The 13,337-nt window shown below is 44.8% G+C and overlaps 1 protein-coding gene across 1 annotated transcript in view; it reads right to left on the minus strand.

Annotated features, from left to right (window-relative positions):
• The window catches only part of Lrpprc (leucine rich pentatricopeptide repeat containing), an 82,765-nt gene extending 81,509 nt beyond the window's left edge, over positions 1 to 1,256 (minus strand). Inside the window, exon 1 of the mRNA XM_051175193.1 lies at positions 1,064 to 1,256. Within this exon, the coding sequence (XP_051031150.1) occupies positions 1,064 to 1,212 (149 nt within the window). The 5' untranslated portion in view covers positions 1,213 to 1,256. The remainder of the gene's footprint in view (positions 1 to 1,063) is intronic.
• Positions 1,257 to 13,337: the final 12,081 nt, after the last annotated feature.

The raw sequence follows: 13,337 nt of genomic DNA on the forward strand, positions 1-13,337 counted from the left end.
GACCTCACACAAAAACATGGGCAAGGACCCAAATTACAAGAAGCGCCACTCCAAAGATGTATAACTACTGCTGAGAAACCGTAAGTGTTTCCTTCATCTAATTACACACAGTGCCAGGCCGGCCCACGAAGAAGACAGTTACTTCTAGTACTGTAGTAAAGCAGTTACTACATGTCATGAAGTACTCCTACTGTGTCCACCTGTGTACCTAAAGAAACCATGACCTGGGATGTTGAGTGATTTATCTAACAGCACAGTGCATATAAACTGAAGCACCCTCAGTCCATGGCTCCCCACTCCAGAATCTCCTTGCTAGACCCCAAAGTTCTTTTGTGGGTCCTTCAATTGTCAATTTCTCTCTGGTGCTGAAACCTAAGTGCACACCTTCTTTTTTCTGATTAGAATACTCCCCATAAGCACAACCCATGGCAATGTACTCACACAAATACTTGACACTAACTGGGTATTGAACTTGTTTTTGCATACCTAGATAGACCCCCAACACTGTGCTTTGCATGTGTTCATTAACCTATTCTGCTGCGACAATGTCCAACCCATGACATCGGTGTAAACACTGAAGGAAAAAACTCCGTTCAACAAAACGCAGGCAAAAACCCGAACTGGCCATAATCAAATGTCATGCTCTAAACTAAGCTACCCTTGGGTCACTCAAAACTTCAAACCCCACCCCCAGGAAATAATGAAGACGACATACTAAGGTTGCTGACCAACAGTGTGGGACTTGTCACTGTCCCAAAAAGGGAACTCCTAAGGAAGGGCACACCGCCTGCACCCACTGCAGCAGCCCCCCAAAAACTCCTCCGCTTCCCCGGCCGTCCGCAGCCCAAGAGCAGGTGGCGACCGAGAGCAGCGAGCCGGAAGCCAGCCATGCCCTCGACCATGACCTTCTCGAGACGCTCAACCTTGTCACCCCGAAACCACCGGCAAGGCACTGTCCAAAACATGGGGGGCTCATGCCTGAGCTACGGGGGGCGCGGAGCCTGAGCATGCCAGCCCGACATCGGCCCGTGCGCCGGCAGGAGGAAGGGGGTCCGCTACTCACCCCGCAGGCGGCCTGCCACCCGCGGCAGCCACCCGAGAGACGGAGAACAGCCGGCCCGGGCCGCCCGCAAGGAGGCGCAGGGACAGCGGCAGGCGCGGGGTGGCCGCGGCCCCGAGCAGCCAACGCGCGGGTCTCAGCAGAGCTGCCATGGCTCAGCGTGCCCAAGTCAGAACACACGCTCCTGCAGAGGACCTGGAGGAACACGTGATGCCGGGGTCGCTCCTAGTGGGACGGACCAAGTGCGAAGCGGAGGGGGATGCTGGAGGCTCGCCAGGCTCACGAGAGGGGAAAGTCCAGCTCTCTGGGGCACCTCCAACTCCGATTTGCTCTCCATCGAATTTTTCTGTGCTCTATCCTCAACTCTCCGATTTGCGTATCTCTCGCCCCCCTCGTTCGCAGAGAGCTCGGCCAGAGCACCCCCCTATACTTTGCACTTGGTAGCGCCCCTAGAGGTCAACTCCGCCCATGCTCGCGCAAGGGCTTGTGGGGGGCCAACTAGGAGAGACGCCGAGGGTTGCCGGGAAGGGCCGACTGTGCAGGTCCCGGGGTTGCCGCTTCGTTCCTTCCTTGCGCCTCGGTAGCTGCTGAGCGGTTGCCTTGGTGCTCAGTGACGTAGTTCCTGCCTTAGCTCTCAGAAACGCGGGTCAGAGAAACCTTGACGAAGGAAACTGTGGGCTCCCAAGTTAAATATCTGCGATGTGTGTGATTGGGGCTGGGGAGAGGGTAGGCGAATATGCAGACCTCACCCTAAGTGCATGGGGAGTGCCTCGCTTTATGAAGGAAATGGATCCTAACAAAGATCATATAGTTTTAAATGTCAGATTTAACGTTCTCGCTGCCCGGCTCCTCCTTTCAGTTATAGCACCAATATAACTATTAAGGGAATGGTGTGATTGTCTGCGGGTAAGTCTGGGGCAGGTAAAACAAGTTCTGGCCTCCCCGGGGCTTGCAGACTGAAATGGTTCCTCGTGCACTGGGAACAGGCTTCCATCCTCTACTTGGCTGTTCCTTGACTGCCACCAGGTGAACAGCCAGATTGTTTCTCCCTGTGGAAGTTTCCTATCTGGCTGTTTCTGCTGCTAGTAACAAACTTTCGCACAGACTGCGAGGACCTCTTGTGTTATGGAATGTCCTGCTGGGGTTGAGGCACGCTCGGTGCGTTAAGCGTTTATTGAGCGGATATGTATTTAGGGATAACTTGACTTAACGTTTCTTTAGGAGAAGAAGATTAATTTACTCTCAGTAACACTGTTGAGCACTGTGCTAGAATATAATTTATTCTCTCGTTCATTATCAGTACTATTTATTGAGCACGTATTTTGTGCCAGGCACTATTCCGGATCCTAGGGATACAAACACAGAACAAGTCTCAGCTCCGTACATTTAAAGAATCACATAAGAACTGTGATGTGGGGCTAGAGAGATGGCTCAGCACTTAGGAGAGATGGCTGCTCTTCCAGGGTACCCGTGTTCAGTTCCCATATGGCAGCTCAAAACTGTAACCCCAGGATCCAGCACCCTCACACAGACAAACACACACACAGGCAAAACACCAATAAAATAAAAAATAAATGAATAAAAAGCTCAAGCTTAAAAAAAAAAAAAACCTGTGATGTAAAATGAATCAAAGGATTGATGATAGGTTGATGGAAGGCTGCTGTCTGTGGTGATTAATCTTGACAGGGTTTAGAGTCACCATCAACCTTTGGACATGTCTGTGAGAGGGTTTCTAGGTCAGATTAATTGAAGTGGGTAGAACCCCCCACCCCCATAAGAGTAGCACCATTGGATGACCTGGCAGAGCTGAATAAAAAGAGAAAGCCCTGGGTACCATGAATCATCAGCTTCCTGACAGCATACACAAGGTGACCAAGCTTCACCAGGTAGTTTATAGCCACAATGAGCCAAACTCAAAGTTTCTCCCTTAAGATTGTATTGTGTTGCAGCATCAAAACATGTAGCTTACACATCGTCCGAACAAAAATCGAAAGGCAGGAAGTGAGGATTGTCCTGCTCCAGTTCAGACAACAGCAAATTCAAAACCCTAAAGTGAAGAAAACTGAAAAGAACTAGGTGGAAAGAATGAGCAGAGAGTGGGTTGGACACAGAGGTCATAGGGGTGTTTGGGAGTCAGATCACACAGGGTGTAAATGATAGCAGGATTAGCTTTGCATTTAAAAAAAGATTTATGTGTATGAGTGTTTTGTATCCATGGGACTACAAGCATGTATGTGACCAGAAGCACGTCTGGTGCCCCTAAAGGTCGGAAGAGGGTTTCAGATCCCCTGGGACTGGAGTTACAAATAGGTTACAAGCCACTGTGGGGGTGCCAACCAGTATATGCTGCTTTTAAAAAAGAATGTAGGCTGTCCAAGCTTATGTCACACCCAAGGAAGAGTAGGGGTTTGGGTGCAAAGGTGGGAGAAGGGCCAGTAGAAGTAACTATGATAATAGACTTTCCAGGTGTTTACTCCTGAAAACTCTGCTCCTTGGTGTTCTCAAACCCTGGGACAATGGCTGAGGTGCCTCCTTAACATATCAAAGTAGACCTGGCCTCCAGGTCCCCTAGCATCCCTCAGTCCCTACCTGTTAAAGGGTATGGCTGGCACATCCTTCTCCCTACCCTGAACTCTGCAGCCCAGGGGCTGGGTTGCCCTTCTTTCCCCAGAGACTCTTCCCTATAGAATCCAGCATTTTGGTTACCTTTCCCCTCTCAGGCCTTTCTGGTTCCCCTCTCTCCTCTCTCCATTCCCCTCCCCATCTCCCATGTGGCCCAGCTCAGTCTGGTCATCACTCTGGGCTCTCCCAGATGTCCCTGCCCCTCTGACTATACGCTTCCACATACCTATAATAAACTTTCTCAGCTGGGCAGTGGTGGCACACACCTTTAATCCCAGCACTCGGGAGGCAGAGGCAGCTGGATCTCTATGAATTTTTGGGCCAGCCTGGTCTATAGAGTGAGTTTCAGGACAACCAGAGTTATTACACACACACACACACACACACACACACACACACACACACACACACACACACACAACACACACCAAAAAACCCTGTCTCAAAACAAAACAAAATTTAAAAAATAAGCTGGGTGGTGTTGTCCCACATCTTTTATCCCAGCACTCTGGAGGCAGAAGCAGGTAGATCTCTGTGAGTTCAAGGCCAGCCTGGTCTACATGGTGAGTACGAGGACAGCCAGAACAGAAAAAAAAATCTGTTTCAAGAAAATCAAAAATAAAGACAAATTACTTACTTCAAATGTACAGTGACACAAAGCTCCATTCCCAGATGAAGCAATGGGCCACAAGAAAGAGGGGTGGGACCCACCAGCAGGACAAAATTAAATGCTATAGCTCCATGTCCAGCATCAAGGCATGTGATAGTACAATGGAAGTCTTGGGCAGCCCCAACACTTGGTCTTGCCATTTACAAGTTGAGGTAGGGATGTGTGTCTGTGGGGGGGGGGGAGAAGTAGAGGGGAAAGGGAGGGACAGAAGGAGAGGGAGATGGGTTGAGAGGGAAAGCACGGTAGAGCATCTCCTGCCCATTTTCAGTTCAGACCTTGCCAGTGTCTTCAAAGAACGCTGGGTGTGACTGACCAGAGGTCCAGAGGGATAGTCCCTGGCTTCTCTTTGGCTTCCTCTTCTGAACCATGTAAAAAATCAGATGTTGATTAAAATGAATGGAATAGTTTTGAGTAGAACCTTACTGAGAAGAACAACTTAGAAATCAAACTTTGCAAATGTCTGAGCTCCATGGTTTTCTGAACTCATGGTTGTGTAAAGCTAGTTGTTCTGGTTAGTTTGAATGGTCAACTTGGCACAACCAAGAGTCATCTGATACAACCAAGAGGGAGTCTTGGTGAGGTTCCACAGCAGCCCAGGATTCAGGTCCTGAGACAGTGAAGGGATGTCAGTGGGAGATGTGTCTGACTACCAGATGACAGCTTGAGCTGTCTTTATCTTTTTTGTACTTCAAAAACAAGCATGTTTTTCCCACCCTCCAGCATTAACCTCTGGTTTGAAAAAAAAAAATACTTTTTTTCCCAACTTGTAGCACAAGTGAAAACAACCCAGAGACAGATATTGTGGTTAAAACTGAAGATCAGAGAAGTAAAGCAACCAGCCACTAGAGAATTCTAACCTCTACCAATGCTCAGAACAAAGGGACAATCCACTAGACCTCAGATCACATCTCCAGACTGCTGCCTCCACCAAACCTCAGACTGCACTGAGATCCTGCTTCCTCCCACCTTATATTCCTCTCTAGTGCTGGGATTAAGGGTGTGGTATCCTAAATACTGAGATCACCTTGTGTGAGCTCTGTTTCTCTTTTAGACTGGGTCAATTTCATGTATCAGGTTGGCCTTGAACTAACAGACATCAGTCTGCCTCTGTCTCCCAAGTGCTGGGATTAAAGGTCTGTGCTACCCTTGCCTGGCCTCTATGGCTAACTAGTGTGGCTAGCTCTACACTCTGATCTTCAGGAAAGCTTTGTTTTTTTTTTGTATCATAAACAAAACATCACCACATCAACTTTTACATCAAAACAACTTTTAAACTAATAACAGTGCTCAGCATTTTGTTACCCTGGCTAAATATCGAGCCAGGCACATCATGCCCTTTGCCATAAGCTGCTTGCATACAGTTAGCTTGTATTTCTCTAACTGTTCCCTTGTCATACATAAGCTTTCTGCATGCCTCTCTATAAGAAACCAAAGGATTTTAGGGGAAATATTGGAGGGAAAAATGGGGTTTCCAAGAATGATCACACCTGTCCCATGTGTGACTGCCAAGAGAAACATCAATATTATGAGAGAAAAGAGAGTGTGCAGGCTGCATGGTCTCAGCAGTATGCTGTGTTGCACTGAGGTCCACTGGTCCTTTTTCAGGTGAGAGACCATCTCCACTGTTTTTTTTTTTTTTTTTTTTTTTTTTTTTTTTTTGCCTCATGGAGACCCTTTGGTCAAGTGTTCATATGGGGATCTGAGATTAGGCCACATGGCTTCCAACAGAGTCTCAACTGAAGGGCTGCCAAGATCAGATAGGCCTATGGCAATGTCTATTGGGAATTGTCTTGACTGCTGATTGATGTGGAGGGACCCAGGCCATTGTGGTGGTGCCATCCCTGGGCAGGGGGTCCTAGATTGTATAAGAAAGTTCACAGAACACCATCAAGAATAAGCATGCCCATAGGAAACATCCTCCTGCCCTGACTTCCATCAACGTTAGACTGTAACCTGAAAGAAGAAGCCAAATAAACAAACCCTTTCCTCCCTGGGTTGCTTTTAAAGGTCATGGTGTTCATCACAGCAACAGACAGCATACTAGCACTCTGTCTTCTTCACAGGCTTTAGAGAAATATTAAGTAAATAAGGGAGGTACTCACAGGGTCATGCAGTTAAACTTCTGAAAATATTGTAGCTCTTAGAGGTCAAGCATCCCTAACCCCAAGTTTTGAAATGTGAAATATTCTAAAGCCCAGAACTTTTTGAACAGTGACATAATGCTCAAAAAGCTTTAAGTTTTGGAACAGCTTAGATTGTGGGTTAAGGATGCTCAGTTGGAAAGACGCAGTCAAGTATTCCAGAGTTCCCAAGGTGCCAAAATTGGAAACATTTCTTCTGGTCCCAAGCATATTAAATAATCATTTTCCAATTTATGTTATTATTATTGTTGCTTTTCATGGTCAAGCACAAACCTCACCAATTTGAGTTCTTTGCCAGTCTTCCCGTGGGGATTGGCATTTTGACACTAATGTCTTCATTGACTAATAACCTCTTGACAGTATCTTATAACTCAAGCATTCAGCAAAGCAAATGCCAAATTACATTTAGGACAAAATGTTAGGGAATTCCTCTTAGTACTGATGACTACACTTTATGGAAAACGATAAAACACTGTACACAGATCACATTGTATAAGACAATGTAATGAGTATAGCAACCAGGAGGTTATGAAGGAGGTTATGCAAGTAACAGCTGGTTGAAACAATGAACAGTCTCATGATGGGAAGGACCTCAGTCTTTGGAGGTCAGAAAAGAAGTGGAAACCGTACACATGGTGCTACATACTCAGGCAGAGGGAACAGAAAGACTAACAGCTCTTCTGCCTGTCCTGTGCATGCCTGTATTTGAAGGGAACACAGACTCACTAGGACAGGTGTTCACCCAGAATTTATCAGTGTGAGGAGAGAGTCCCTCACCCAGTAATTTCCAAGCCCAACAATAGAAACAATATTTCACAGAGGAGACAAATACAAACAAAAGGAAGCTTCAGGTTACGGGTGGAGTTGATTGGTAGAGACCTTTGTCCAGTGTATGAGAAACCCTGGGTTTGAACTCCAGCATAGAAAACAAATTGAGCAGAGTGGTGCAAACTGTAATCCCAGCATTTAAAGTGGAAGACAAAGGGATAAGAAGTTCAAGGTTATCTTTGTCTTCAAAGCAAATTCAAGGTTAGCCTGTACTACCCTTAGACCCATATCAAAGAAATAACTGTATCAGGAAAGAATAGTTAGCTTTATTGGGTTGTATCCTTGGATATTTACTCACTTCTTATCATTTTTAAATGCTAATTGACATTATTATGAACAAACTAACTTTAGTGAGACATTTTGTTTGAGACAGAGTTTCACTATGTAGCCCTGGCTGGCCTAGAACTCATTATATAAGACAGATGTGACTGATTCTTGAGCTCTGGAATTCCACCATGGCTGACTAAAAGACATTCTTGAGACATTCAAGGCAATTTGACTGTGCTGGATAGTTTTATGTCAACTTGACACAAGCTAGAGTTATCTGAAAAGATAGGACTTCAATTAAGAAAATGCTGCTGTAAGTCATTTTCTTAATTAATGATTTGATGGGAGAGGGTCCAGCCCATGGTGGGTGGTGCCATCCCTGGGCTGCTGGTCCTGGATTCTAAGCAGGTTGAGCAAGCCATGGGGAGCAAGCCAGTAAGCAGCACCCTCCATGGCTTCTGAGTCAGCTCCTGGCTCCAGGTTCCTGCCTTGTTTGAGTTCCAGTTCTGACTTCCTTTAATAATGAACTATAATGTGGAACTATAAGCCAAAAAACCCTTTCTTCCCCAACCTACTTTTTGGTCATGCTGTTTTATTATAGCAATAGAAACCCCAACTAAGACATTGACTTTGTAGTTTATACTGTGTAATACCAAGAATTATTGGTAGTTTTTACAGGTATAATAATGGTTTTGTGATTACAGAAGAAAATACATTTTCTTTCTTGTGTGTGTGTGTGGGGGGGGAAACCTATGGTCACTGACTTATCTATTTGTGAATTATATTAACATGACACCTGGAGTTGTCTTTAAGGTACTTCTCCCAAAGAATTTTCCCCAAAATTGGATGGTGATATAGCTTAGTTGGTAGAGTGCTTGCCTAGATAACGAGAAGTCTGGGCTTCATTCCTAGCACTACAAAAAAAAACAGGTGTTATGGCATGTGACGTAATCCCAGCATTCTGGGAGTCTGAGGCAGGAGGACCAGAAGTTTAAAGACATCCTTGGCTATATAGTGAGTCTGAGGCCAGCATAGGCTACATGAGATCCTGCCTCAAAGGAAAAAACAAACAAACAAAAAACAACCAACAACAAGAGGCATATGTGTAGCAAGAATCTGGGAAACAATAGGCTGATGGATGTTTATTCAGGGAGAAATCGCTTACACCAGAAACAGACAACCGTCACAGGGTCCTGTCCCAAGAATGCCTCCCAATGCTCTCTGTCTCCGACCATGAACTAAGAGAGCCAGCTGGGTCCGGGACCCTAGACCTAGTCTCCCCCACCCCCACCCCTGTCACACCCGTACCATTCCCAAGCCCCAATAGGTGTGGTCAGTGCCCAGGAGCAAGCAGGGTGGATATCTCACCACACACACACATAACACAATGTTATATGGGGATTTGGGTGGGGTATTTTACTCTTTGTAATTTAATATATTGGAAAAAAATGTTTACAGGGCCTGGGATGTAGCTCAGAGCAGAGCACTGGCCTAGCATACAAAGTCCCTGGGTTTAGCTACTAGAACTTAAATATTGAAGGTGCTTTGTATTTTTCTACTCGTAGTTGGTGCATGGGTGGTAGCTTTAGAAGCACTATACTTAAGCAAATTAGTGTAAATGCAAGTAGATAGAGTCACCAGGCAGACAAATGTACCTGCCCGAAAGCACCCAGGAGCCATGTGGCTGAGTCAACTTTTCCAGCAAAGCTTTCCCAAACATTAAAATATGCTGTCATTGCTGTTAAATCGTTTTTATGCAAAATATTCAAGAGGTAAGATTTTGGCCTTCATGATCTAAGATAATGATTTTCATTGAAGATTAAGGTTTCAAAAGGGAGAAAATCTTCAAGGTTCTGAGCTCTTAGAGGTACTTGACACCCCAAATGGAGGTCTTCAGAAGATATTGATTGTGTTTGGGTTTGACCAATAAGCTTGCTTCTTGCCTTATATTAGATTGTGAGACTCCCAAAGAATCAGAAAAACAGCACTGATTATTCATAACTTCCTGTTGGCTTTTTTGGAGTCTCCTTCAATCTTTACACAAACATGTCCAAAATAATGTGAGTACAGAAGCAACTGACTGCCTGGAGTTTAAATGCCTGTTTTGCTTAGAGAGCCTTAACATATTTTATGCAGCAGATCTCATGTTTAGCTGGGACCCGATTTTCTCTTCAGGCAACTTAGCTGATGAGTCAAGTGCTTCTCCCATCTGTGACAACATTTTTCATATCCAAGTTTATTCATGTATGTAATTCTCAATTATTCCAAAAATATTCTGCTCAGCCCCTTGTTTGCATACCGCCCCAGGATTCTCCTGGAGAGTGGAGGTCCATTCCATCAGAGTTGGAGCCTTCAGCTACCTTTCTGTCAAACAGATTCTTCCACAAGTGAACAAACTAGGAAGACAGATGTGGGGTCATTTTACTAGGAGAAAGTAACCCATGCTGGCAACAAGGAGTTGTCGCTGATATTTTCCCGATGTCTCCATGTGTGAAGGCTGGCAAGTCTGTGTGTTTCCCATAGGGCAGATAGTGTCTGGGTAAATCAATATAGAATGCTGCGCAAACATAATGGGCAGATTAGTGTACTGACTGATATATACAACTGACTCCCCTCATACAGGAACTGGTGGTACAACACTGGAAACAAACGTTAGGAAGTCCTTCTTGAGCAAAACTGTTAACTAATAAAAGGTGATGTGTTTCCTACTACCCTGGGTGTAAGGATTCAGGCATTATGCTGGCCTGCCCCTGTCACCTGGCAGAATGTACTCAGGCAGTACCTTGGTCAGCTCAGGGTTCCATGAGTACTAGTCTGCACGCAAGTGCAAAGGACCCTTTTAAAGAACTAGCTCTGACCACTTACACTCTCTTTACGATCTCTTTCCTGCTGTTCTCCTGGGGCAGACTTTTCCTGTTTCCCTCTTCTGTCCACTCTCTCTCTGTCTTTGTGTCTCTTTACCTGTTTCCTCTTTCCTTCCCCCATTTCCCTTTCTAATAAAACTTCTCACTTAAGCTGCCTGGCATATTTGTCCCATGTCTAGGTCATCCTCGCCTGCCGTGGAATCCTCCATGGTTCCCCTGCAAGGTCCAAGCTTTATCCTAACACTGGGTGTTTGATATTTTTTTTTTTCAGTTTTGTTTGATGTTTTGGGGTTTGGTTTTTGTTTGTTTTGTTTTTTTTTCCATTTTGGTTTTAAAAGAGCTAGGAAGTATATTTAATTTTCTCAGAGCATATGTAATAAGGAGTTTCTGTTATGGATTAAAAAGATAATTTCCCTTGAACACAAGGTCTCTACAGTTGCCCCACCCCCCCGCCCTTCCCCCACCCCCACCTTCCCAGATTGCTGATCGTGGTCTGATAATACAGACCTTGAAGCCGCTTCCCACGTGAATCCCCAGCCTTTACTCTAAATTTGTGTGAAGCTGAAAAATCACAAGATTTGCTGGAATCCATATCTTCTCTGATCAAAGTAATAAAACCTACCTCTGTCAAGCATCATGCTCTAGGATGCAACCTGGAATCACGTGATAGGTCCATACTGCCATCTCTCACTAATTCATACATTGCCTTCCCAGGGAAGTACTGAGTTTGAGCTTGGAGAACAAGAGATCTGTTGAGTGTGTGCTAAGAACACTCACTGTCCGTGTCTCTTCAGAGGGGGAAGTCAAATGATAATTCATTTGCCCCTGAGGCCTCAGAGATCAGAGAGCTTCAGATGATCAAGGATCCTTCCCAACCAAACTTCCCTCAGCTAAGCTACTCTGCTCTTTATATCCAGTCACTGGTCTCTTAGTGACTCAGACACCCCTTGGGGACAAACCACAGCCATGGGCCAGGTGAGGCTTAAGGTGGTTCCCAGTTAATGTCAGCTGAGATCCACCAGCTTCCAGCATTCTGAGCTGCTATGGAAATGAGGACTTCAGTCCTAAAGGAGATGTATGTGTGATAAACCACCTCTACCACACCCATCTATTGAGCTGATTTCTTCAAAGGGAGACACTGTTTGAAAGCGGTTGAGACTAATTCAGAGGATGTAGTTTGACACCATCTTGGCATTGGTTACTACCTCCTGTGAACCCTACAAATCAACCAGTTGATTAGTCTCAGGGAAAAAATGAAAAATCTACTAACAGGGAAGCTCTGACTCTTGCAAACAGAGACTTGAGAGTCTATAAAGCTCCAAATCCTTGAGCTCTCTGAAGACACAAATAAGAATCTCTTCACCATTGGTTTCAGATGTGGCCATAAAGAATAACAGATGAGGAAATCATTTCATCAGGTAAAACCACTGTAGCCAGATCTCAACAGAGTCATTCCTTCCTACCTGGCGCAGGTGGTGCACACCTTTAATCCCAGCACACAGGAGACAGCGGCAGGTGGATCTCTGATGAGAAAGGGCTACATAGAGAAACCCTGTCTCAAAAAAATGAGAGAGAGAGAAAAGAGAGAGAGGTGAAAAAAGAGAGAGAACAGAAGAGAGAGAGAGAGAGACTCCTGGGGGAGGATCCTATAATCCCACCAACAGGAAATGGTTTGAACTGTTGTTAGACTGTTGGTTATTTTCTACCTTTGCCATTCCTAAGTGTGATTTAAATTGTGATTATCTGCTTTTTTTCCCATGTCTATGCCTTAAATTTGTTTGGTAGAACAATCTATAATTTAGATGTACACTATTAGGTCCTGATGAGCCTCATCCAGGCTTGAATGGGAAGACTTCAAACTACTGGCAATTATAGAACACAGTAGGATGTAAAAGAGGTGTTTCTATCTTTAGGTTATCGCCCACTCCCTAGAGGGTAAGTGGTATTTTTCTAATTGAATGTGATTCTGTAGAATTATTTTAAAATAAAAACACTTTTGTAATTAATTATGGAAGAAGGATATGCAGTTATTGTTGTGAATTGGAATTCTTTTGTAATTGAGGTTGTACAATGACTTTCTTATAGACATACTGTGTGTGTGGTATAGGTATATGTATGTATCTGTATGTGTCCACCTGTACATAAATGTGTGACACACACTGGAGGTTGACAGTATCTTCCTAGTCATTCTCTATTTTTTTTTTTTTTTTTTGAGACAGGACATCTCACTGAACCTGAAGCACACTGGTTCTGCTAGACTGACGGCAACCAGGCCCACCGATCAGCCTGTCTCTGCCTCTCTGGCACTGGGAATACAGATGTATGATGCCCTGACTGGCTTTCTCTATAGGTGTTGTGCTTTTTGCTTTCAGTATAAGCACTTTACTGAATGAGCCATTTCCACAGCTTATTCATATTACCCACTTCCCATGTAGGGTTTCTCTGTGTAGTCCTGGCTGTCCCAGAGCTTTCTTTATAGACCAGGCTGTCTTCAAACTCAGATCCATCTGCCTCTGACTCCAAGGTCACCATGCCTGGTTCAGACATACTTTTGATTTCCAGTGTCACAGAAATCAGCTTGTGGCATAGGCCTAGCCCACATGGCCCCTTAACTTTTGGCTAGAAACATTGTTTCAGGAACCCAGTCCAAGAGGGCTAGAATAAACCATCTGATGTTTCCTCCTGCAGCTAGCAGGGAAAGAGAGATGTCTAAGCTTAAGTTCTGAGTATAAAAATGCAAGCAGCAATTGTTGGTGATGACTCTCCCTGCTTCTCTTCTACTCCCCTCCAAAACCTACTGTACATCTATACTTGTACACACAATGAGCACCCACACGAACATGTGTGTACACACATATACACACAAAAAATAATTAAGTTGAAAT

The sequence above is a fragment of the Phodopus roborovskii genome, unplaced genomic scaffold, assembly GCF_943737965.1.
Source record: "Phodopus roborovskii unplaced genomic scaffold, PHOROB, whole genome shotgun sequence".
In the NCBI taxonomy this organism is placed as follows: domain Eukaryota; kingdom Metazoa; phylum Chordata; class Mammalia; order Rodentia; family Cricetidae; genus Phodopus; species Phodopus roborovskii.